Here is a 27935-nt window from a genome sequence, read left to right as displayed (position 1 = left end):
TCAAAACTTTGTCAAATGTAACATTTTGAATTATTCGCTTGGGTTGTTTGTGGCCCTCTGCTCTGTATAAGTTTCAAAATGCGGCCCTCGGGGAAAAAGGTTTGGACACCCCTGCCTTAAGGTCTAAAATGGTGGTATAACAGATATTTTTAATTGACTTTCTGGTTCTGGCATGAAGTTGTCCCGGGACAGACTTCCCAATATCCTGCTCTGAGTCATGACACTTTGCAGTATGTAGATGTTTGAACTGAGTGGACACTGCGGCCTAATGACTGACACTTATGACAAAAGGACGTTCATATGGCTGATTCATATACCCTCAGGTCACGGGAGGTGTGTGAAGAACACTTGCACAATTAGAGCAGAGCCGCTAAGAGCACGGGCCATAGAGCAAGGGTCGCCCGCCGCCCCGCGCTCACTGACCGACCACAACCGCCAAAACACGTGTGAACACGACGCGCCGGCGCGTCCTCGTCACGTGAGAAGTCTCTCGAGGCGACAGGTTTTGCAAACTCTCTCCCAACATGTAAGACAAGCATTTAAATAGAAGAAACACTGCAATAATGTGAGGATTTGAAGATTTCCATTGATGTAGAATTTCACAATAAAGTTTGGTTTAAGAGTCCAGGTAAGTGCAGCCTTTGCTTCATATGTTTACACTGGGATGTAATGAAAGGTGTGGCAAGATGAGGCAAGAGCTCTTTACAAATGAATTAATCTGTGGTCATAAGTGAGAGAAACATTCAGGCGCTCTAGCCCAAGATTATGTGTACAGCGTTCCTCTGCAACAGATTTGACTGACAGTGACGAGCAGGAAGCGGCAGCATATTCAAAGCAAATATTAGCAACAACAAAAAAAGGACAAATATTGGATTTGTAGCTTTTGGCCTGCAAGTCTATGTTGTGCACATAAAAGGATAATATACAGTGCAAACAGATCTGCTGATCTGCTTTCAGAATTTAAATATTGGGTTATTTTGGCACAGTCCAAACAGGTTAACAATTTCACCAGGTCAGTGTTTCTCAAACGTTTCACACCAAGTACCACCAGATCTGAAGCAGGTCTAAATCAGGTCTAAACCAGGTCTAAACCAGGCCTAAACCAAGCCTAAACCAGGTCTCAACCAGGCCTAAACCAAGCCTAAACCAGGTCTAAATCAGGCCTAAATCAGGCCTAAACCAGGACTATTCCAAGCCTGAACTATAAGGGCAATCAAGATCTAAATAAATCTACAACAAGCACACGAGGAATTACCCAGAGGACTGACATATGGTTACATTGGAAACAGTAGGAATGTCCAGGACCTCACGCACCACCTGAAGGAGCCCGCACACCACAGTTTGAGAAACACTGCTCTGACGTGATATGACGTTAAAACGGTCCAGCCACATCTTTGACACTCTGTTCTCTTCACGTCCCAATTAAACCCATCCAATCACATGGCGGTAAGACATGTCTCCAGCAGGTGGCATTTGTGTATAAAGGCCCAAACTAATTATAGTCTACTAAGTGACAAACGTAACGCACGACTCGTAAGTGCGAGAACAACAACGGCAGCAGAGCCCCTCGAGAGGAAGCAGGCCGAGATAAGACCGCCGCAGAACAGGAAACACACGATCAAAGTGAAACACAACCGCATTAACTCCATTTATTCATTCTATATATACACATACTTCTAGAAACATTACATGGAATGTACAGAGTATTTACAAGACAATACAAAAGTGCAGAAGAAAATAAAAATCACAGTATCTAAAACTTACTTGAGGGAATCTAGTTTGCTCACTTTTACCGTAATTTCAGGACTACAAGTCTTACCTTTTTTCATAGTTTTGGCCGGGGTGCGACTTATATTTATAAGTCACTCCGGAGTATAAGTACTTATAAGTATAAATATATGCAATATTATTTGTTATTTTCCCACTTGCAACCGCATTTCATACTCCAGTGCGACTTATATATGTTTTTTTCTTCTCTATTATGCATTTTTTGGCTGGTGCGATTTTATACTCCGGTGCGACTTATAGTGACACACTTAAAAGCCTTTCATTTTCTCAAAAAACAACAGTGCGCCTTATAATCCAAGTGCGCCTTATAGTGCGGAAATTACGGTACCCACAATCGAAAAGCCAAACTTTTATGCCCATGCTGGAACGTTCACAATATTACAATTTACCGCTTAAAATACTCTCTTTTTCTATCACAACTCCGTCTAAAGTGCTACTAAAACAGGCAAGACAAGTACAAAAAGCTTATCAAAAGTATGAAACCTCCATCACACGACTTGTGACGTTTCTCGGACAAAAATGTAATCTAGTGGTAAAAAACAATAAGCAGATATCGTTTTTAACATACACAGTACATTTGCAGTACAAGCTCCAGGCCGGTACACATCGCTGTTCCTGAGAGTCTGTTCTTCGCTATCAAAGTGAAGACGATATATTAATACAGCAGTAACAGTGTGACTACAAGTATTCCAGCTTATGTACTACTCGAGTACTACTGTTCATTATTAGACCCTTCAGAAGTTTGTAATGGTGGCGACTGGAGGCGAAAGTGAAGTGGAACATACTGTGATTCCACTGGAAAAACTGCAATTAAGCTCAGAATTTCCCGAAATATGAAAAATCAAAGGCTGTTTGGCAAATGATAACAGCTCAGACACATTTAAGCGACACTAAAGCCCAGTTTAAAGACATTCCCACATGTATTTTATACTTTACTTCTTTCTTTAACAGGAGATTTCGAAAGACGTTTAGCTTTTTTTACCGTTTTACTGGACAAATACTTATAGAATGGCTGCCCCCCGACAACAGTTTTTCATTTTATCAACAAATATATTACAGAAGTCAAGCAAAATTATAGTTTTTGCGATGCTCAAATACAAATCTGAGGTAAGAAAAGAGCATTTGTCGAATCTTTTGTAACAGAAAAGCAAATTAATTGACATTTCGACACAGGAAACTCAAAATTGTTGCTTGATTTTTTTGTTTAGTTTTGTCATAAAGATTTAAACAATACAGCACTTAGACCTGATGTCAGTTAATTGTTGAAAATGTATTATTATGGTCTAATTAATTCTGCCTCCAGTCGCCTCATTTTAAACACACTGATGTCATTTTAAAGGGTCTATACAGTGACCATGAGCACTAACTGGCAGTACTGTCTGATCCTCTTCTGTGGACCTCAGGCACGTGTCTGTTCACAAACACCTCCGTCTTATGGTCTTATTGTCTCTGATTTGAACATGCACGGCCCGTCTAGCTCTTCTCCTGGGCTTGTAGCATGTGTTGTCTGGTAGAACCTGTGCTGCTGATGCCCAGAGCGGAGCCACCGGCCTGTTTCCTCATCCAGTCCAGCAGGAAGAACCGCAGCATGAGGAGGAAGCCTGCCGACACAATCACATAATGTTACATACACTCAGAGTATCATACGAGAGTAAATGACGCTATAGCGCACCAGCTTGCACAGTACTATGATAATTAAATAATGGTTAATTAGGTTATGATGCTTCGCACAATGGAAACAAATAACTTCTGGACTCAACTTGAAAATATTTCACATTTAGAAACAATGGACAAAATGGGACAATTATTTGAAATATATATATAAATATTCTTTAACTCTGCTCTATAAAGATTAATGTTATTTTATTTATTTCATTTATTTCATTTATTTCATTTATTTCATTTATTTCATTTATTTCATTTTTTTCATTTTTTATTTACATTTACTTTATTTATTTACATTTAATTTATTTTAATTTACATTTAATTTATTTTAATTTACTTTTAATTTACATTTAATTTATTTTAATTTACATTTATTTTATTTACTTTATTCATTTAATTTATTTTATTTACTTTGTTAATTTACATTTAATTTACATTTAATTTATTTTCATTTGTTATTTATTTTCATTTTATTTATTTTATTTTCATTTTATTTCATTTATTTCATTTATTTCATTTATTTCATTTAATTTTTTATTTTATTGGATTTATTTATTGGATTTATTTATTCATGCCACTCCCTTATTTTCTACTTTTATTCCTATACTTACCTTATATTCTCCTTGGTCCTGTTCGTTTTGTTGTGTTTTTTTGTGTGTAGTTTTTTAAATGTATTTTATTTTATGATTATTATTATAGTTTTTGTCGTTCTATGTTCTAAGAAAAAAAAAAAAAGTTTCAATGTTTCGACGAGCCTAAATCGTAACTGAGTTGTAAAGAGTAAACAAGATACACAGGTTTATACTCAGCTTTTTCTGCATGTCACTTCTCTGCATCTCTACACTGCGTTTTAATGCCTCTTTATCTAATGCATTGGATTTGGATAACGTTAGATAAATTATATAAATTATACACCGGAATATGAAAGTGTGCGCCGATAAACAGGAAATGCCTGATGTTAACACGCTAACTTTGTTTTTCTCAACATGTAAACTTCTTGTCACTGGAAATGTGGCGGTTTATCACCAGATCAAGTCAGCGTTTGGTGAGAATGATTATTTTCCATTTACCGTATTTTCCGCACTATAAGGCGCACTTAAAAGCCTGTAGTTTTCACAAAAAACGACAGTGCACCTTATAACCCAGTGCGCCTTATGGATGAATTCTGGTTGTGTTTACTGACCTCAAAGCAATTTTGTGTGGTACACGTTTTGTTTGGCTTAATGTGATTTATAATCCAGTGCGCCTTATAGTGTGGAAATAACGGTATATCTGCTTTTTGCTGTTTCGTTTTCACCCGAGTCTGCCTCATCTTTTATCCAATCGTCGCCAAAAAAAAGTATGTTTTCTGGGGATTGAAAGCGAGCCGGCAATTTCGCTGGTAATTTTGCAAGCCAATTTCGCCGAACCGACCTTGAAACGAGTTGAGCGCGCTGGAGACGAACAGGACGGCGTCAGTGAGCGGGCCGAAGTCCAGGAAGGTGAGCGCCCAGGTGGTCCCGAAGAGGCAGCTGAGGCCCCAGATGCTGAGGAAGGCCACGCGGTTCTGCCTCCACTCGTCGCGGTTCCGGATCTCTCTGTAGACCAGGCAGAGCATGACGAGGCCGGAGCACACCAGGACGACCAGCAGCGCCATGTTGGTGACGTAGTGTGCCAGCAGCGCCCTGTCGTTGTCTTTCATCCAACACCTTCAAAACACAACGGAGAGAAACGTCAACTCGGCCCGAAGCAACGACACCAACAGCTGCAGTACATCCAGAACGCTGCTGCTCGGGTCCTGACTAGAACCAGGAAGTACCATCACATTAGTCCTGTTCTCTGCACTGCCCCTGTGGCTCAGAAGGGACTTTAAAGCAGCTCTGCTTTAAAGTCTCTTAAAGTCTCGGTACAAGTCTCTCCATGGTCTAGAACCAAGTACATCTCAGAAATGTTAGTTCCATATGAACCATCTCGGACTCTGAGGACCTCAGGGACCGGCCTCCTGCTGGTGCCAGAGTCAGGACTAAACATGGACCGGCCTCCTGCTGGTGCCAGAGTCAGGACTAAACATGGACCGGCCTCCTGCTGGTGCCAGAGTCAGGACTAAACATGGACCGGCCTCCTGCTGGTGCCAGTCAGGACTAAACATGGACCGGCCTCCTGCTGGTGCCAGAGTCAGGACTAAACATGGACCGGCCTCCTGCTGGTGCTAGAGTCAGGACTAAACATGGACCGGCCTCCTGCTGGTGCTAGAGTCAGGACTAAACATGGACCGGCCTCCTGCTGCTGCCAGAGTCAGGACTAAACATGGACCAGCCTCCTGCTGGTGCCAGAGTCAGGACTAAACATGGACCGGCCTCCTGCTGGTGCCCAGAGTCAGGACTAAACATGGACTGGCCTCCTGCTGGTGCCCAGAGTCAGGACTAAACATGGACTGGCCTCCTGCTGGTGCCCAGAGTCAGGACTAAACATGGACTGGCCTCCTGCTGGTGCCCAGAGTCAGGACTAAACATGGACCGGCCTCCTGCTGGTGCCAGAGTCAGGACTAAACATAGACCGGCCTCATGCTGGTGCCAGAGTCAGGACTAAACACTCTTCTCTTCTATGTCTTAAATTGTTTTGTGATTTCTGTAATTTCTTTGTGATTTTAATGCATTTTTCCTGCTTTGTGAAACACTTTTAATTGCCTTGCGTATGAATTGTGCTCTACAAATAAACTTCCCTTGCCATCCCCCCCCCCGGTCTCTCTTACATTTTGTACGGATTTGGATCGTCGGTTTGGTGAATCTCTCTCAAGCCGTAAATATCTGGTATTATTGCCAGGATGATGACCGGGACGGCAGGGGCAGCTGTGCGAGATCGTAAAACAGACATCAGATTAGATTGGAACAGATTAAATAGAAGTGTCATTTTCTTTTTTTTTTTTCTTTTTCACGTCGCTCACCGAAGCCGACCACGTTCCAAATCCACGGTTTCGGCGCGGGACTGAACACCATGTGGACCAACCAGAACGTGTGGAAAACCTCGATGCCCATCCACATCAGGGAGCTGAGCAGGGCGTAGTGCAGCGCCGCCGCCATCCAGCCGCAGACGCTCTCGCACACGTTGGCCAAAACGCCGGTGAGGAAAAAGAGCAGGTTGAGGAGGGCCAGAGACACCGCCAGGCCCATGTGGATCGGGATGGAAAGCTCCTTGGACCGGCGACTACGGGAGAAAGTGAGGTACATAAAGTCATTTTTTGTGTAGAATTTCAAAGCATATGACAGGTTGGACTATACGGTTGACTTAGAACACGGTGTATATGATTACATTTGAAGTTTTACCAAGAAAAGGTGATCTTTGTAATGTTACTTCCTGGTTGGACATGAGCAGCAGATGTGGCGCTTTTATTTTGGTAATGTGGTATTTCACAGAGTCTGATCTTTAGCAGTGTTTATTTGAGCAAACAGTAAGATTTGTTGTTGATGTTTCCTTTTTTTTTCGCAGTTACATTTCTATTATTTTATTTTTTTTCTAGGTTTTCCAAAAATAGAGACACAGAACAAGGAACATGACCTGAAAGTAAAAAAATAATAATTATAACTGATAATAATAAAGGCACAATGACAAAACAAATAAACGTACAACATAAAAAGTCCAGCAAGTTGATTATCTTGTTAAAACATCGTACTATTTTCACTTTAACATCACATCTGAAGTAAACAAGTCGTGTCGGGCCTTTTTGCACAAATATGTCGCTCTCATCTTAAGACGGCTGACAGTAAACCGCTCAATGTAGCACAGTTTAGTCCAGGGTTAGGGTCAAAATTTTCGACATGACAATTAAGGGGATCGTTGAGAATGTTAGAGTTTTAATGAGCCACTGCACCTTTAATCTAATTACAGGTCTGCTATACAGTAACAGTAATAAAATACTACTTTTAGTTATTTGGGCGAATTTAGCAGGTCTGAGGGCTGCATTTGGCCCCTAGTTTAGTCCAAGAGCTCAAATGTTGTCCGTTGTCATCTGTTGTTGTCACTACTATAGTTTCTGTTTCGTATTTTTAAATAAAGGAATAAAAATAAATAAAGCTAAATGTAGTCATGCCTATGAATATCGTCTGGAGTTTTACAGTGCGTCCACACACTACCACAGAACGTAGCACGTATTCCATAACTGTTACCTAGCAACCACACTGTAAACAAAGACCAACACACAAGTTATGATTTGATAAATAATAACACCTGATAACACCTGATTTTGTTTTAAACAGTCAGAAAATTGTGTTTTAACTGACATTTAACTGCATTTTTGATGACGTAGATAGAGGGGCACCACTTTAATTCTTTTTTTTCTTTTACAAACTGCAACTTGTATGTAAAACTATGATAAATATTTAGCACAAGGTCCATCCCATGTCATATGAACTGCACGTGAAAAAAAAAAGTCTAAAAATCCCACTTGCCTCTTTCTGCAGAGGAAAACGATGAGAGCGATGCAGCTGATGAGGGACACGGCGCAACCCAGAGATGTAATAGCAGTCAGGGCCAGAAGATGGCGCACTGGTTTAGGCTGGAGTTGCTGTGGAATCATATAGATGTGGGACTTGAAGTAAAAGATGTCACAGCGATGTACTTTCTACTGTAAATGACGTACCACCAGGACAGTGAAGTAAGTTAGATGGTTGCAGTGGCACTCGGTCCGTTTGTCTCCTTTTACGTGTGTTTCGCAGCCTTGTACGAGCCAGGTCACCTTCAGGGGGTCTGAGGAGCACAAATACTTTACTACGGGCTACTATAGTAAGATACGATATGATAATCAGTTTAATCGTACCTTTTCTGGTGTCCCACGAAACACATGTTCTTGAATGCATTTTCTAAAATGGAGATAAAAGGTATTTAGGTAAGTAAATATGTTCAATTTCAACCACAGATCGTAAAAAAATCAGATTTACACTCCACGGTTTCAACTGCAATCAATACACCGTATTTTCCGGACTATAAGTCTTTTTAATAGTTTTGGCCGGGGTGCGACTTATACTTATACTCCCAAGCGACTTATATGTGATATTATTTGTTATTTTCACACTTGCAACTACATTTCATACTCCAGTGAGACTTATATATGTTTTTTTTCTTCTCTATTATGCATTTTTGGTTGGTGCGACTTATACTCCGGTGCGACTTATACTCCGGAAAATACGGTATGTACATAATAAATATATACAAATATTTTTAAGTGGGCTTTTCTACACGTCATGAGCAGAAAACACTTCTTTAAACCGACAGTACGCAGAGTTCCTTTCCGTCCGAACACATTTAGCTGCAGCTGCACCTGAGGTTTACGCACGTTTCGGTTTGTGCAGTAAACGAGTAAATACAGAGGTCACACAGAGGTCACACAGAGGTCACGCGGTGGAGCAAACACACCACACGTCACAATACTCACGGAAATAACGTCGTGGTGGAACGCAATTTTCACCGGCTCCGACAGATCTTTGATGATTTCGTTGTCTATGGTGATGCTGACCACGTCGTCCAGAGGTTTGGCGCTAGACTGAGCCTCCTGAAATACAACGGAAACATTATTTTACTGCTACGTACAATTTTTTGATAACAAATACAGCTGGTGTTAAGGAAACTTATGCTACTACTACCTGGAACAGCGAGTTGTTTCTGAAGTACGTTAAGACGACTTCGTGATTGGATTTGGTCGCTTTCTTCAGAGCGGGAGGAAGGTAGACTGACGGAATAAGCTCTGGTTCGACTCCTTCCGGCGGCTGTCGATATAAAATCAATAATGTAATGAAGTAATAATAATGAGAACAACAAGATGCGCAATAAGGATGCGGGGTGTTGTGATGATTTAACTGTGATTGTACAGTTTGAGGAGGAATAAGAAAGTGTTGCTTCAGTTGCAGTGGTACAAGGAATAAGTACTCAATTTTGTTACTTAAGTATTTTTTTGCTCCTGTATCTATACTTTTTCTTAAGAATCACAGTAGCACATAAAACAAAATATACTTGAGTAAAAGTTTTGAAGTACCGTATTTTTTAGATTATAAGTTGCACCTTTTTACATTGTTTGGCCGGAATGTGACTTATACTCCAGAGCGACTTATATGTGATATTATTCATTATTTTCACAATGACAACCGCATGCCACAAGAGGGCGCTCTAGGCTCTAAGAGACGCAGAAGAAGAATCTGCACTTCCTCTTTCTCCAGAGTTTGTAGAGTTGTTTAGAAGTGACACAGAGGAAGAAGAATTCAATTCACCATGTTCTATAATCTGTTATTATTTTAAATTGCATTTCAAGATCAAATGTCAGTTCTTGGTCTTGGATTTTATCAAATAAATTTCCACAAAAATGCGACTTATACTCCAGTGCAACTTATATATGTTTTTTTCTTCTCTATTATGCATTTTTTAGCTGGTGCGACTTATACTCCAGAGCGATTTATAGTCCGGAAAATATGGTACCCGTTTTAAAATGCACTTTAACAGTGAAATACTTTGACTTTTAGTTTTAGCTCTTAAAGTGTTACATTTACTGCCTTTGATAAAGCACTTTTGGTCGACAGGGGTTTGACCTCAAAACCTTCGGCGACCCCTCGAACCATATGAAAACATTCCCCTTGTGCTACCCTGTGGACGCAGTGTTGTGAGTTCGAATCCCATCACCGACCATTTACTGCATGTCCTCCCTTCTCTCTCATCCCCATTTCACGCTCTAAAACAGTCTTCGGGGCAAAAGTTTTCGATTAAATTCTATTAAAAAAAAGAAAATATTCCACTTTTCAGTCAAAAAAACAGTGGAGTAGAAAGATAGCTTCCTGCTCTCTCATGTAAAGTAAAAGAAGTATCCACAAGAATAACTAGTGCTTTTACTTGTGTACGTTGTTCTTTTCTCCCACTGTTTGTGTGGAGTGGGGATAATGAGCAGAGGTGCATGCTGGGACGCTCTATTTAGGGAGAAAGTGCTGGTTTGTCACTGCCGTCCTGCACTCGTCAGGACAGGGCTGGGCTCAGGAGTCTTTGAAGTGGTTGGCCTAGCACCTACTTTCCCATTCTCACCCCAACAACCCTTTAGTTACAATGCTTCTTATACTCTTTAGGCAGAGTTAGGTCAAGCGTCGGATTTTACTGACTTCAGAGCGATGGACTGATGGTGTCTGGTGTAAATTATTCAGCCTTAAAAATAAATAGTTTTATTATTTAGATTTGTGAAATAAGTAAATTATTTGGCTTAAAAATAAATAAATAATAGTTTTAGTTTTATGATTTAGATTTGTGAAATACGTAAATTATTTGGCTTAAAAATATAATAGTTTTATTATTTAGATTTGTGAAATAAGTAAATTATTTCACTTAAAAATAAATAACAGTTTTAGTTTCATTATTTAGATTAGTGAAATAAGTAAATTATTTGGCTTAAAAATAAATACATAATCATTTTAGTTTTATTGTTTAAATTTGTAAAAAAAGTAAATTATTTGGCCCCAAAAAATAATATTAATTTTAGTTTTATTACTTAGATTTGTGAAATAAGTAAATTATTTGATGATTGTGTGTAAATGAATATAATATCTTACAGGTATGGTCACATTGTAGCCTGCGTCGTCGTCCTCCAGCTGCAGCGCGGTGCTCTGGGCGCAGGGGTTCGGAGCGTTTTCCCCAGCGTACAGCTCCGTTCCCATTTTTCCCGGCCTGGAATGAAACACACCGTGAACGACTGCCCTTCCGACACTGTGAAGCGGCGCTAAACAAACAAACACACACAAACGGGAGTATTTTTGTGCACTCTAAACCCAAACGTAGCTTCCCGTCTGCAGTCTGCTATCTTTTTCTCGTCAAATTTGATTACCGTATTTTCCGGACTATAAGTCGCACCTTTTTTCACAGTTTTGGCCGGGATGCGACTTATACTTATACTCCGGAGCGACTTATATGTGATATTTTTTGTTATTGTCACACTTGCAAACGTATTTCATACTCCAGTGTGACTTATATATGTTTTTTCTTCTCTATTACCGTATTTTCCAGACTACAAGATGCACCTTTTTTATAGTTTTGGCCGGGATGCGACTTATACTTATACTCCGGAGCGACTTATATGTGATACTATTTGTTATTGTCTTACACTTGCAACCGCATGTTATACTCCAGTGCGACTTATATATGTTTTTTCCTTCTCTATTATGCATTTTTTGGCTGGTGCAACTTATAGTCCGGAAAATACGGTATACAGCGCGTACAGTGGCATGAATTCAGAGATCAAGACACGTTATCGCATTGTAAAAATGAGAAATTGCTATATTTACACGTTGCGATGGCCGGGTTTGTCACAGAATTGTTTCCCTGTGAAAAAAAGAAAAATCGTTACTACATTGTCGCAATTGCAAAGTAGATCGTGTGTCATATTCATATAGCCCACTCACGGCAGTTGATGACGCTTCCGTTGAATTCGTACGAGGCCCATGTTTTGTGACTGACCACATCGTTTCGCACGCGTCCCTCGGCGATGCCAAAGTCCGTCTCGACGCTGTTGGCGCCGTGGGAGAGGTACGTGCAACACTGGTCCTCGAGCCGGGCGGGCGAGCACAGGGGAATGACCTCGCTGCCGATCTGATACATTTGAAAAAAAAAACACACAATTAAAATGATTAAAAGTCACATTTTTCTTTCATATTGGGCTGTCAACGTGAACGTGTAACTCATGAGATTAATGAAAGAAAATCAAGAGAAATTAATCAAACACGCTCTTAGATTACGCAGGGGGAATTATCTAAAATGTGAGGTTTATATTTAAAGTAAAATTCACTTGGACGAGCGTGAGAAGTAACACGGGTGAAACGTTTTATCAAACTACTACAGGACAGAGACAGACGCCAACCCAAACAGCTCGTGTCTGTCAACATAATTATTTAGATTTGTGAAATAAGTAAATTACTTGGCCTAAATAAATAATAATAATAGTTTTAATGTTTGTGAAATAAATAAATTATTCAGCCTATAAATAAATGATAGTTTTAATGATGAATAATTTTGTGATTAATTCTGATTTGTTTAAAAATACAGTATGCATGCGATATAATTTAATTCGGAATTGGACCAAATTGATTTTTTCAAAATTTCACTCTCTGGTCACGTTCTTGTTCCATGTTTAATTAAAATTAAATAAATAAATAAAAAAGAAGTAAAAAAAAAAAGACAATTAGAAACAACTACCGTATTTTCCGAACTATAAGTCGCATCAGCCAAAAAATGAATAATAGAGAAGAAAAAAACATATATAAGTCACACTGGAGTATGAAATGCGGTTGCAAGTGTCAAAATAATAGATGATATCACATATAAGTTGCTCTGGAGTGTAAGTATAAGTATAAAAGTATAAATATAAGTATAAGTCGCACCCTGGCCAAAACTATGAAAAAAACTTATAGTCCGGAAAATACCGTATATGTGCCATTAATATGTAATAACTAGACCCCGCAAAATGGAAAAATACACTGAGTTCTCAGACGCGGTCCGCAGATTGAGAATGACTTTTGGATGACAACGCTCAAATATTTTTTTAGAATTAGACACTGTTAAAAGCAATAGATAAACATGTAGGCGCGGGTGAATCATGCTAATTCTTCTGCCGTGTCCCCAGCCCCCTTAATGTATTGTAAATGTATTCAGACCTTTAACTTGAGCTGGTCCTGCAGGGGCTCCCAGAACACGCAGAAGGCCGTGGTCTGGTCCGCGGACACGACGCGCGTCAGCGGCAGGGCGAACATGCTGGAGCAGTGGACCGTGATCTGCCCCGTCACCGTCAGCGAGCTCTGGTCGGCCGAGATCACGATGCGCTCGCACCCGGTGGTTAGGTTCACGTTCAGACTCAGGGGGCCCTTCCCGTGACGCCACATGCCACAGAATTTCAGGTCCCGGTCGTCTTCGCCTGATGCTACAAAAGATAATTCGGTAAATAGTTTAAGATTTCACCCTGGAGAGAAAGAACCGTTAAGCGAGCTTTATTACGAGGGTTATTTGGCGCTCAGACCCCGGCAGGAGACATTAGGATTATGGGCGTGTCATGATATGAATGATGATTGTATTAGAAGTCTCCCCCGGGTTCTTAAGACTGGTGGTGGAGAGGGTAGAGAGGATGAAGAGGACGATGAGGGATGTTAGTTACAGTAGAAAATGACAGGAAGTGACATCATTCCAGTAAAAGTTTACGCGTAATTTACTCAAAGAAGCAACTTTTTTGACCCTTTAAACAGTAATTCAACAAAATAAAGTCGCTCTCATGCATTTTTAAACGTCAAAAATAAAAATGATTCTGACATGAGATGAATTTTTTCCCATTGTTTTCTTGGTAATTTCCAAGTGCGATGTCATCAATTACAAACAGGAACTGAAATTATAAACAAACAAAAAATGCTATTCTGTGATAACTTTTTTTATACAAAACTCTAAATATATTTATCAGCATTTTAGTTCAAGAACAAGTGAATCAGCATCAGAAAGTGAGAGTTCGTAAAAGTTTGTTGTATCGTAGACACGGGCGGGGTTTACGTACCTGAGGAGGTTACTATGACGACGAGGAAAACCGCCCACACGGCCTGTTCCAGTCGGGGCTCCATTGGCAACGACTGGAAAAGAGGAAAAACAAAAGGCTGCGATGAGTGTTGTTGTGAAGGACGTGGGCGCTCGTTCTGCCCCTTTAAACCCAGAGAACATGCACAATGTCTTAAAAACATAAATAATACAATAATAACTGATAAATGACAATAAGTCTGGATACTTCCTTTACAGGTTTACGTTCTTATTTTGTTTTTACTAAATATCCTTTTCAATCGCGACTCAAATAATAGTGAATTTCATTTTCCATAATCGAACAGCAGCAGAATATTTGTATCTTTGTATTGCACTTTGTATTGCACCTTGATTGAACAGTGCTGCAACGATTAAATCGACAAATCGTAACAATTCATCGTTAAATCGGCCCAACTGGACGATATTGTCAGATGGCGATATTGGCATCTGCCGATATCAAACAAAAAACTGCAGATATTTTGCGCCAATGTAATTATTATTATTCTTTTGTCACAGACTATTGAGTAAAATGGAAATAAAACAGCAATTAGTTAAAAAAAACACGGTCGTATGTTTACACAATCATGCAACAAATGATTTTATATGCCAGATAAATACATTCGTTATTATTTTTATGATTTGTTAATATTTCTTTATGAACTTTATTTCAACATGACAGATTTGTGAGCCTTACAATGTTTTGATTCGATTTACTATGTATTTTCAAATCTAAATATCAGTATCGGCAAATATCGGTTTTATGTAGCGGCAGCAAGCCAAATATCGAATACCGGCTCAAAAAAATACCTAAATAGCCATATTTTTTGATGATTGTACTCGTTATCAGTACAATACAGACTCCAAAACACATATACTTCAGTCACTATATGTCGAGCGCTCATAATCGTTTGACTAGTCGACTAATCGCCTACTAAAGTAATCGTATAAAGCACAGTTTGCCAACTTCGATAAATACGCAAGACGCTCTAAAAATAAAAGGATTCATCGTAAATACACTAAAATAAATAAAATAAACTGTCGGGCACAAATACACAGTTTACCAATACTTTTCTGTAGATATATTTGCATTTGTGTGACTTGTGTGCACCTGTAGTACTTTTTTAACCAACTAATAACAGATCGGCAACACTTTAACCGACTAAAACCCACATAAACGAACAAATATTACACAAAGAAATCACATATTTTCAGTGTTTCTCTCGTCTTTATCGTCATTCTCTTGTAACTTCGGCGTGTTGAACAACATGTAGCCGACATTCCTTCGGGCGCAGACATCCTTTACCCTCTGCATCCACAGCCCGAGGTTAACACAACGTTTTCATTGCGATACCGTTCTTATTGCGACGCCTTCGTTGTCATCTCTGGGCTTCTTATCAACAAATACGAGCGAGTCAAACGTCTGCGCACTCACATCTCTTATCCACGGAAACATTCTTCCCCCGTAAACGGCCGCACTCCGGATCGGTGCGCTGTTTATGCAGATCGGGCGTGTTTAACATTATTATATGACAGTGTTCAGTGTTATTGTTTTTGAAATCTGTCACCCAAAGTTTAAAAAACTAACTAAATAAAAGATCAGGGTAGAGTACAGTCATATTTTACTCTCATAAGCCATTTCAGAATCAGAAAAGGTTTATTGCCATTGCTAATGAACAGAATTCACAAACATAGGAACTTGCTTTGGTGTTCGTTGCAACATAAAACAATGAAAAATGATAAAAATAAAACTATATACAATCAAAAAGAAAAACTATTTAAATCTGCAATAGGATAAGAATAAAATCAAAATAGGCTTACTGTTTACACAAAAACAAGTCTTTTCCTGATAATGCAAAGGCCAACAACCTGGATTAAACATGAAATAAAACTATATTCTGATTTAATGATAAATGAATACAAATCCAGCCACTATTCTAACAATTACTGTAATCGGTGAGTTGTTTAAGACGGCAAAAGGCCAGAAAACATGAGATTTTCACAAATTTGCACAGACTACGCTAAAGTGATGTCATCTGAGGCCATTTTAAAGTAGTTTATTTATAGAAATAATTTTTTAACACGTTTGCGGTGTCTTTTTGTGGCTTTGTCTGTGTCATAAAACCTCTCGTCTCGACACGTGGCCTGTTTTGGAGTCTGAATAGTCCAGATAATTACTACGAAATTACAAAATGTGTTGAGAATTATCGATTAGTTAAGACTCATATTAATTGCGATTTTGTGAAGAACAGAATTGTAGAAATTACACTTGTTTCCCCCTTTTAAAAAGTCTTGACAAAACTATGGATTCATAATTACTGTCATATTCCAAAGCATAAACAAAACAAAAAAGTGACAAGTGTTTAATAAAAAAATTCCCCCCAAAGCATCATGGTCTATGTAGTTTAATCTGTATTTTTTATCAATATTTTTCAACAAAACAATGCATAATAGCGAAGAAGCTTGTAATTTGATGTTTTATGCAGGACTTTTCAGAATACGATTTGACAAGTATAAAAAGGCAAACTATACTATTAAAAAATAATGCTTGACTATGAAATACAAGCAATATGAGATTTATATTGCACTAATTGTATGAGAAGAATTTATAAAAAGGAATAATTTTTTGTGGCACAATTGTCTGAACAGAATCTATTTTAAGCTGATCTTGTGATAACTTGACTTTGAGACCTTTGAGTGAAGTGGCAGTTGCTCTGTGCTTTAGAGATAAGAGAGCACACAAACAAAGTAAAGCTACTGTACAGCCAATGTGACAAAAGGATGGAGATGAGACAGCTGTGTTTAACCATATCACCGGAGCAGACAGGAAGCGATAAAACCTCAGACGAAGCACAAAGGTTACACGAGAAACAAGGAACTTCATACGCCTCTGCACCGTTTCCACACACACCGTCTGTACTTCTTACTGTAAGAAGAATACTGCAAACCACATCGACACAAGCGAGACAAACGGAAGGATGAAGTGTCTGCTGAAAACTGTTTGATTTCTTCAACTTTTCTCACTGTAATACGACTGTCTGTGTCAAGTCAATGTGCACATACTGTACAATGCAACCAAAAATAGCAAAAATACATATAGTTTGTTGTCTTGCTGAAAACATTTGGCAGGGATGAGTAAGTTATGATAAAATATAATTAAAACGGTAGCCAAGAGAGCAGATTAAGAGTGTACAGTGTTATTTCTGTTTTTTCTGGTTAGATTTACATTTCATTTACACTCTGACCACTTACATTATGCAAATAACAGGCAGTACGTACCGGACCAGGCACTTTGGACTGAATGACATGGGCTATTTGTGCTGCAGCTGCACTGTTCCTTTTACAGTTAAACAGGAGGGAGCTTTTAAAAGGGATTAGTCTGTTTTTTATCGATTCAAACTAGTGTTGCTTCTCTCTCCATATGAAGTTTGAGATGTGCAAGCCTCGGTTTAAAGAGATGCAGAGAGATCATGGGCACAGCTGGAAACTCTGCATATTATTCTACGAACCACAAGGAGAAAAAAACGCTTTAGAAATTGGCCTCATATTCAATTAGAAAATAGAAACTGTGAAAAGGGGAGAATGAAACGAGATGTGCGATGCGTCGGGTGGTTCAGAAAACCACAGAGCTGACACTGTGGTTTTATACATGCAACAGAAAGCGTCAATAGTTGGCAGCAGTGTTTAATGTATAGAGCCTCTGTTCTGCAGCAAAGCAGGAGACGGGCTCCGGATTACACTGTAGCAGGGGCGGAGCAGGGGCGGAGCGGGGGCGGAGCAAGTAAAAGAACGGGACTACGGGGGCCCTCATAATAAACGTAATGAGTTGCTAACAATATTATATCTCAAATGCACCAGAATACAGAAAATGTCATGATTTTAATTGAAAACTTCTGGTTGAGAGCCCCCAGACCCCACTTAGGATTGTGATTTATGCAATATTTACATTTTTAAAAAAAGATTATGATAAAAATAACAACTACTTGTATAGAAATAATCACCTTAAGGTTGTATTACAGACATCAGACCCCTATGTATTTTGTACACATTCAAAGTGGGTCAGGGGCACAGCTGAGCATTTCTGCTACGGGCACCCACATGGCACCCACAGGGCACCCACAGGGCACCCACAGGGCACCCACATGGCACCCACATGGCACCCACCTGGCTAGCTCCTGACCTCAGCCAACATCTTAGCCCAGCGATGCAGCATTTTCAGTTCAGATACAGCAGGTAATGAAACTTTGGCAGAAAATCGTCCCATTCCAGATATGAACCGATACCAGTATTATTTATTACAATTACCGGTAACTTGTTATAAAATTGATCCAAAAGTACACTGTCATTTGTCCTTCAAGTAACCAATTTCCATCAGTGCAACCCCTTTTTCTGGCAGATTGACAGAACACGGTGTAATATTCGCCATAGGGATATTGAGAGATTAATTCCCCCCCAATATTGTCCATCATTATCCCAGAGGCTCAAAACATATCAAAATAGTATTGATATCAAATCGTGGGAAAACTTTATCATTGCTTCCCTACATTAACACAGACACATTCTAAAATACAGAAATGAATGGGGGAAACACACGCTGACAACTTCTTTATTCTATCAAACACATGACTAGTTTGCGGTTTTCTTACTTCCCTTTCGAAAAACATGAGATCCAATATCAGACGTACTGGGTAAAAAAAAGGTGAGAAAAGATCTGACTGGGCGTTAGTTTTGACACTGAAACGCAAAGACAATAACACTGCATTAAAGACAAATGTATAAACAAGAAAGATGTGTATATGTTAATTATGGGTGCCGGGGATTTGCCCACAGTTGTCAGAGGCGCATGGGAAAAGAGCAACATGCTGGAGTTTGTGTGGGTCTAGAATTCAAAGACGTGCTCAGACTTGTGCGCTTAAGCAAAACAAGAAAGAGTAGACAAAGTAGAGGTGATGTGGATGAGGGTTATGGAAATGACTATGATTATTATAATAAACATGCTTTAAAACACACCGTATAAAGTCACATGTCGGATCAATTACTGGTGCTTCTATGAAAATGTCAAGTATGTAAAAATGTTGCTATTGTTGCAGACATGCATATCATTTGAAAAATAAATAGATAAATTAACTAATTAAAATTAAAAAAAATAAAAAATTAAAAAATTAAAAATTAAAAAAAAAAATAAAAAAAAAAATTGAATAAAATTAAATACAATTCATTCATTCATTTATTTTCTACCGCTTGTTCCCTTTCGGGGTTGCGGGTGACTGGAGCCTATCCCAGTGACTTTGGGCCTTAGGCGGGGTACACAGTGGCCAACTCGTCGAAGGGCCAACAATAAATAAAAAAAAAAAAGTTGAAATACAGAAAAAAAAAAAAAAGATATTAATTTGAACATGCATTGATACTGAAATAAATAAATGAATTAATCCAAATATTACCTTCCTATCAGACCACATGGTAAAATAAAGAAGTAAAAAAAATTGTTGAAAAGGAAATTAAATTAACTAAGAAAGGGCATTTTTATTGGTGATAACAAAAACAATTGCAGCCTTTCCCTTAGTATAGATTTTTCTTATTAATATTCACTATGATTACATTAAAATCAGACACAGCTGCGTCTAAAATGAGTCCAAATCCATCCGAGTTACTACCAATAAACTACAAACGGCCCTTGTTTTCTGTTCATCTGGTTATTGACAGGCCGTCCCCTCGGCAAACGCGAGAGCGACGTGACAAATGCCTGTGAGAAAACCACACATAGCATCCATGTGTTAGCGACACCGGCCCCCGCCCTGACCGCCACACGGACGGGGCCGATGGGACGCCGTGAAGCTACAGAGGAAACAGTAATCAGTAAACAAGTGTCACCCCGCCCAACCGCGGATCGCCATGCCAATGCACAAGAGATGCTCAGTGTGCTATAGTGTCCTCTGTGTTTGCGTCCGTCTGTCGCGTACATCAGGTGTTTCCCCCCAGGACACGCAAAGAAATGAGGAAAAGCAGCTCCGTGCCTTTTTCCAATTTTTTTTATTCAATTCTGTTTTGTCTTGTTAAAAAAAAAAAAAAAAATCTGTCAAAATTTCTTGTGCAAAATGCAGACCAATTAGTACCATTTAGCGCAGAAAAATAGTATGATAGTGATAAAAAGACGATTAAAAAGACTGAATTTGAGCTTAAAGGCGATATATCATGCTTTTTCAGGTACTTTGAACTATATTTGATCATCATTTTACATTTTGTTTGTTGTAAATCCAAATAATTAGATAAAATGGGTTAATAATAGAAAACAGGCCCGTTGACTTCCTGTTTCACTCGTTCCAGTCAAAGTTTATGCATCATTTACACAAATAAACTACTTTTTTGACTTTCTAAATATGAATTAGACAAAATAAAGTCGCTCCCATATATTTATATTTGTCAAATTTTTAAAAATGTGACATTAGATGAATTTTTGACCAGTGTTTGCTGGATAATTTCCAATTACAAACAGGAAGTGACAGTAGCAGTCCAACCTGTCATGGGCACTTTAACAATTATTCGATTACTAAATTAGTTAGTTCAATAATCAATACGTTGCAATTAATCAATTAACTTGTCGCAGCCTTTAAATGTAACTTAAAGTGCCCCCTGCAGGTTGGACACTCGTTGAACTAAAATGCAGTTAAGGCAAATGTATTTTGAATTTAGCTAAAAAATATTTTAAAAAGTATCACAGAACACAACATCATTTTTTTTTTAGGTTTATAATTTCACTTCCTTTTTGTACTTGATGACATCACACTAGGAAATTACCCAGTAAATCCTGGGCAAAAACTCATCTTATGTCACAATTCTTTTAAATTGACAAATAAAAATACATGGGACCCACTTTATTTTGTTGAATTCATGTTTAGAGAGTCACAAAAGTAATTAATTTTGTGTAGATGATGCATAAACTTTGACTGGAATGAGTGTCCCTGGTGTGATGTCACTTCCTGTAATTTTCTACAGATTTTTCCAAATTTTCTCCAGAAATACCTGCTCGATTGGTGTATAATTTATATGTACAACAGGTATAAACACACCAAATAAAGTCAAAATTAGAAAATCGTAAAAACCTGTTATAGGCACTTTAAGCATTTGCAGTAAATTCTCACCGATTCTTTAACTTTCGTCCAAATTTTTCCTCCTTATCCCGCCTTCTTCTCTACCTAAGCAAACTGAAGCAGGAATTCCATTTTACGCCGTTACATGCGGGGCTTACTTTTGTCCGGCGTTGTAAACTAATGCTGCCACCAGTCCCACGCCCACACACTTCTGTATTGTCCCTCGCTCGGCCCCTGGCATCTATAGCGCTCAAGAATTTCCCCCTTTCTTTCACTTCCTAGATCGAGCGAGCGCTTTGCGTGAGAGCGAGGGAAGCGCCGGCTCAAACGGACTGAAAGAAACTACTATACCTAAGTCACCGCTGTACTTCCCGCCCGCATTAGGACCAAAGTACTTCATATCGGTGATAGACAGACGGCCCTCGTGACCTCCCAGACGGTTTTCCAGTAAATGTTTGAGCATGTGCATCATCCGAGGGCATGAGTCACACGCTTTGCTTTTATTATTCACGCTCCCGAGTGCCGTCTGCGCTCAGCGACACGACCGCCAAAACAATAAGAGGAGGTGACGCAAAGTGAAAGTAGACAATAGAAACAATGGGACATTTTTAAAGATGTTGTCATAACTACTGTACGCATATCGGTCCTACTGCGTGTTTGAGGTGTCGTGATGCTAATGTCCCACACATGATGTCGATTAGGGCCACGACTGTTTTGCTAATCGATTAGTCATTTCGAGATGAGGTGTTTAGAACGCGAAATGCCCGTAAATGTCAGGTTTTTACTAAATTCGATGCAGATGAAGTTAAGATGACGCTGTCGGAGGTCGTCCTGATGGAGTGTATTACAGTAAAGATTAAAAATGCATAAAGTACACTGTGTCCTCTCACACGTGGCATATTTTGGAGTCTGTTTGAAGTAAAAACGATTATTCGATTACTAATTAATTGGTTGACAATTAGCTCAATAAATACTTAGAGTCGAAATTAGGGCTCCACAAGTTAATTGATTAATCGCAACTAAGGGTAAAAAACTCACCCTCAATACCAATTTTGATATCATAATATTTAAAAAATATATGTTTGAAAAAATATTATTTTTTCAAACAAAACAATGTCATTTTCAACACATAATTGTTGTTTCATTTGGTCATTTACTAAAACTGAAATAAATTCTAAAACAAATACCATACCAAAATTTGGCAGAAAATGTCAAATTTTCTCCCATTTGTGTGATTTTTTTTCCCATCAATTGTGTGATTTTTTTTTTCCATCAAGTGTCAATGCTTTAAATTAGTGTCTAGTTGGCAGCAGAAGTGGGCATAATATTGAAATTTAGAAAAAAACTGAGAATGTAGTTTTGAAAATATACTAATTTCTGTCGTTATGATCCAAAAGAGCTGATTGGAAAAAAAATATGTATTCAAAACCTTCAAATAAGTGAATAAAGGTGACATTTCCGCACTTTTGTAATTCATTTGACAGACACTTCACATTTGTCTGAAGATTAAACCTCAACAAATACGTCTGAATTTTTTTTTTAACACAGTTCTGTCGGATTGACACAATGTCGTCTAATTCCGATGACCCCATGTTTGACACTAGTTTTTTCACAACTCAACCTACATATAGTGTGCAGTGTTTTATTATCATATCATAAAAATGCGCTACGACTTGTTTGGCACGTCTGCGATTTTATCTCACGCCGTAAAACACGCATGAAATTAAAAATGAAGCAGTCCATTTTGCGGTCCTTGGGGGATTACGCAGGGGAAGGAATGCACAGGGAAGAGTACCTCAGGGGGGGGACAAAAGACGCTCTTTGTTGTCGAGCTTTTGAGCCGAAGTGACAGCCACCGTGAATGGAGGTCAAAGGTTGCGTGCAGGTCTGAGGCGGTCGGGCCCACGCCTGACAGACAAACGAACTCACGGCGGAAAAAGCCACGAGCAAAACACTGAATCCAAACCGCAAGGACGACGTGAAAGAAGAAGAAGAAGAAGAAGAAGAAGAAGAAGACGCGACATGTTCACCGCATACGACATGATACGATGAAAGATATGACTGAGGGAAAGTATTACAGCGCTTTAGTGATGCTTTAAAGCTGCACTGTGTCACTTTTCAGGTCCACCACGTGACTGCGATTGGCTCAGTGTTTTTCATGTAGATTCTGTTCAGACTTTGGCGGCACAAGCTTCATATTTAGAAGGTTTTTGTAGTTTTTCTTTTTTTTTTTTACGTTTATGATCTAGTCTTCTCTACGCTGGAAAATGTACAATATTAAGACGGATAATAAGTTAAGTTGTATCTATCTTAATTTGAGTTTATTTTGACTTTCTTAAAACAAGATTTGCCAAAAGTCAATTTTGTTCTTTTTTCAAGTGTAGAAAAAAAAAAAAATTCTCATTTTAATTTAGAAAATTCTCGTTTTGTTTTTTATTTTAAGTAAAACTGAATATGTTATGCTTGTTCCATTGGCAATTTGACTTTAAGATAGTACAATTATACTCAAAACAAAATAAATACTACTTATGTCAGCGCCTTTTAACTTGTTATGTTATTTTAGATCGTATTTTTTAGTGTATAAATGGAGAAAAATGCTTGAATGTTGCGTAGTGTAGCATTAAACATATTGATCTAGGACTTATTTCAGTACGGATTTTTGTATTGCTCAAAAATAACTGCATTCTTGCTGTGAGCATTCTTCCTGTGAGCACCTCCTCGCAGATCTGACTCGTCAACCGCTCGTTTCACACAGTGAGTCTTTAAATCTGTTGCTTTAAATCTTTTTCTAATGAGACACTTTGCTAATGAGCAAAGTGTGACTTTATTAGAAGAAAAACACAATTTTCTAAATATAATGTTTTTAAAAGTCCATGAAATATATAAAACTACTTACTAGATTAGATTTGACTTCAGCAATAGTATAATATATATTTTGAGGCATTTTTTTCCTAAGCAACAACATTAACAACCACATTTAAGAAGATTTAACACCCAAACTTGAGAAGTAACAGAGTTTTTAAAAGTTTCATATAATCAATCCAAGCCATGATCGAATTAAAACCCAAAGTATATCCAATAACAATAAGTGTATATCTTTAATCCTCAAACACAGTACTTTTCTAACATCTACGTAACATGTTTGAGGCAAGATGATGCTAACTCGACCCTGAAATGAAAAATGAAACATTGAGTCAATTCTGTTCTTGCCTAATCATAAAAAATATGCAAATGTAATTTTCTCCTTTTCCTCTTTTTACAAAATGGAACATTAGATTGGATCCAGGTAGAATTTGATGATGTCACTGACAGTTACATAACCGTACAGAAGAGTCACTGATGTAAGACGATCCACAAACCTTTTCATTCATAAAGGGGCTAATCTTCTGGATGAATATGGCCGTTCATATGGCAACCATCTGTGTTCTTGGGGTTGAATAAACACGTGATCTGAAGCTTTTGTGAGGAAATAAAAAATAAAAAAAAATCACCTTTATTTCTGCTGACAAGGAAAACGTCAAACTTTGTGCCAGTTTTTGTTTCATGTAAATGGGCCTATGACAGGTTGCATGACAAAAACGCTTAAGACAAATGAAGCCTGCGTAAATTCAGCCTGGATGACCTAACTCCACCCATCTACGTCAAGGCCTCCATGGAAGGACCCCTCTCCCCAGCGCCATCATCGCACTCAAGCGGGCGCCCGCCTGTCCGTCTGTGAGAGTCAGATCCCTCACTTCACCGTGGACTCTCCCGCCTGTCCGTCTGTGAGAGTCAGATCCCTCACTTCACCGTGGACTCTCCCAGGTTTCTGTGCTTATCCCAAAGAGGTTATGCAGTTTTTCCCGGCCAAGAAGGAGGGTGAAAGGTCAGGGGGCGTCTGCACCATGGCCCTCGCACCTGCTCCTCATCCCCAATCAACGCTCTCAAGTGACTCCTCCCCGCTCCCAATCAGCGCCCAGGCGGTCGCATTTAAGCCCTCAGGCAGATGGCCCGACCGCTCAAACCGTACTGCGACCCACCACCTCCCCAGCTCCTCCTCTGCATTCCCCTCATCCTCTACCTTCTCTTCACATCTACTATCACCAGTCTCCAGGCTCCGGGGGGAGACATCTAATACAAAAAGATCATGGAGTGCCCATGATCGCAACGTCTTCCACCGGGGTCTGAGCGCCAAATAACTCACGTAATAAAGCTTGCTAAACAGTCCATTCTCGTGGTCTCTGTGTCTCTCCAGGCTGAATTATATTTAATATTTCACACACAAAAAAGCAACACATTTGACCCAAGTTCAGCCATTTTTTTTAGGTTTATAATTTTACTTCCTGATTGTGAATCATGACACCACACTTGGCAATTCCATAACTGTTACCTAGCGACCGTGTTGTCCACTGAGCAAAACTCCTCCTTTTACAAATAAAAAGATATATAAAAACAAGTTAATTTTTTTGAAGTAATGTTTAAAAGATAAATGTGTTTCTTCATGTACGTTGTTTGCACTCTCCCCGGTGTGATGTCATTAATGTACTTCCTGTCTACTTCCTGTCATTTTGAAAGATTTTTCAACTTTTCCTCACAAACTCCTCCTTGATTGCTGTAAATCGTTCATTTACAGTTTGTAAAGTAGTAGAAGTCTCCCACCAAATCAAGTCAAAACTAAAAATCACAAAAACCTGTCATAGCAGCACTTTAAATGTCAGTTTGCAGTTTTTGTTGGTTTATGTTTAACCAGCAACTTCCGCCGTAGAATTCAAAAACAACGCGACAAAACCTCCACATCTTCGGCTACGATCGTTATGACTCTCTGTGTCTGAAAGTCTCTGGGCATTAGTCTGACGTAAGCCTCAATTTCACCTAAAACCACCACTCTAGAAACGAGAGTAAGTCACACATTCCACAAACGGCCTTGAACGTGGGCGAACTGGCATGCGACGGCTGCTGACAAGACGATTGATAAAAGGTCGTGCGAGATCATTAGACACATTTCACACCTCCAGGTCAAAAAGTCACTCACTGAGACCGATATGCAAAACAGAATGACGCGCAGAACACCTCCAACGAAAGCTGGAACCATCAGCACGGACCAGACGGCGAAAGTGGAATGCCCCGAGGCGAAAACGACGCTCTCCGAGACTTTGCATTCTTCGCGGCGGTGCCATAGCGATGCGCCACAAGCCCTCTTTATCCGTGTTTTCTTGTGCTCTGCAGGGGAAATTGGAGGAGCAGGTGGAATGCTGCGGAAATGTCCTCCGGGGCGGCGAGTAAAATCGACAAAACAAAGGCGAACACAAACGCACATGTGCAGAGAAAAGCGCCCGGCGGGTGAGGGTTTTTAGAGGGCTTTCACTCGCTCATTATGAAAGCAGGACACAGTTCAAAAGGAGCAGAGGCTTTCGTTCTGAGTCACCGGAGTCATGACACGTTTGCATTTTGAGGTGCAAGGTAAGCGTTATTGCCATTCCGAAGTTGTGAACATCAAGGTGCGAGAATGACAGGAAAGTACAGGAAACCACAAAGACGAGGTTTTCAAGTGCTGCTCTGATGCCAAACCAAGCATCAAAACTTCCTTTATGAATACAGTAAATGTGCGTGTGGCAAGAGTAAATCAATGTTTCTCACTAATACCGTATTTTCAGGAGTATAAGTTACCGAAAAATGCATAATAGAGAAGAAAAAAACATATATAAGTCGCACTGGAGTATGAAATGCAGTTGCAATTGTGTGAAAATAACAAATAATGTCACATATAAGTCGCTCCGGAGTATAAGTATATGAGTATAAATGTAAGTATAAGTCGCACCCCGGCCGAAACTATGAAAAAGGGTGCGACTTATAGTCCGGAAAATACAGTATTGCTATTGTCGCACGGTGATGTCTAATTGTATTCTCCTCTGGCATAAGACGGATGACAACAGATGCATAATTATCACACGTTAACACACAAATACACGCTTTAACTAAAAATGCAAACAATACTGTGTAATGAAAGTATAGCTGGGGATTAAATATATGTAATGATTGGCATTTTACTTGAAAATAAATGCTTTTGAATGAACGTCAATAGAATCATATGAAATCTGAGGTAAATAATAGATTTACCAACAGATTTAAACTTAGGAGAGTCAAATACAATGAGCTAAAAAGTTTAAATGAATTGAAAATGAAAATAGAATGCGATAAGTCTTGATGGAAAAGAAAAAAAATTGCACATTACATTCCCCTGAAAATAAGATGGACAATAACTTAACATAACAGACTATTTACTGAATTTAATATATCACGAGTAAATAAAACATGGAAAACTGATTTAAATTTTTTTTTAAATGAATAAAAAATAAATAAACCATCTTAAAATTAGATTTATATTTAAAAATACATGTTTTTGCAAGAGGATTACCACATAAACCCCGTATAAATAGATAGATTAGCCAATAGTAAATAAGATATGTATTAAAAGGGAGCCAATCTATAATTGTAACTCTTGGAAAACCAAATAATTATGCACTGAATTTTGATTGTACAGATATTCTTTTATTTGAGCATAATTTCAGTAAATACATTTTAAAAACGTTTTAAAAGTAGCTCAAACACGTGCATTCAGAATAACACTTGCTCAGCTTAAGCAAAAGTCTTACCTCTCAGTCTTTGCGTTGCACTTGACTTTTCTGATGTCTTTATTATTAATATTATTTTCCTCTTGCAAAATCTGCACCAAAATGAAACGAGATCGACGCACCTTGTCCGCTCGTGATGGGAAAAAGCGAGCAATAAATCACCAAAAAGCGACACGGAATGGCAAAATTGTGAGCAAAAAGTCCACCAATCGCCAACCGTTTCTTCTCATTTCCGAGATAA

The 27935-nt window shown here is 38.8% G+C and overlaps 1 protein-coding gene across 1 annotated transcript; it reads right to left on the bottom strand.

Moving 5' to 3' along the window:
* Nucleotides 1–1638: 1638 nt before the first annotated feature.
* Nucleotides 1639–27935, bottom strand: adgrg1 (adhesion G protein-coupled receptor G1). The gene is made up of 15 exons (XM_072465039.1): nt 27716–27935; nt 13982–14054; nt 13101–13363; nt 11853–12039; nt 11736–11772; nt 11007–11121; nt 9069–9191; nt 8861–8977; nt 8246–8288; nt 8069–8175; nt 7878–7993; nt 6377–6636; nt 6185–6281; nt 4867–5141; nt 1639–3389 (listed from the first exon to the last, which is right to left on the bottom strand). The coding sequence occupies exons 2-15, from the start codon at nt 14043–14045 to the stop codon at nt 3262–3264; spliced, it is 1932 nt and encodes a 643-aa protein (XP_072321140.1). The 5' UTR covers nt 14046–14054; nt 27716–27935; the 3' UTR covers nt 1639–3261.

The sequence above is a fragment of the Eucyclogobius newberryi genome, unplaced genomic scaffold (assembly GCF_026437365.1).
Source record: "Eucyclogobius newberryi isolate DKJ021-1_F unplaced genomic scaffold, fEucNew1.0.hap1 SCAF_5, whole genome shotgun sequence".
In the NCBI taxonomy this organism is placed as follows: domain Eukaryota; kingdom Metazoa; phylum Chordata; class Actinopteri; order Gobiiformes; family Gobiidae; genus Eucyclogobius; species Eucyclogobius newberryi.
Note: the sequence above shows the minus strand (reverse complement) of the source record. Positions and strands in the feature narration are given on the sequence as shown.

Bases quoted from the DNA above. Each gene is read 5' to 3' on its own strand.
- adgrg1 (XM_072465039.1), bottom strand. From the start codon at position 14,045: ATGGAGCCCCGACTGGAACAGGCCGTGTGGGCGGTTTTCCTCGTCGTC. The intron at 11,773-11,852 runs GTGAGTGGGCTA...TTTTTTTCACAG, and splicing joins CGGAAGCGTCATCAACTGCC to GGAAACAATTCTGTGACAAA. The intron at 11,122-11,735 runs GTAAATATAGCA...GTTTCATTCCAG, and splicing joins AAACCCGGCCATCGCAACGT to GCCGGGAAAAATGGGAACGG.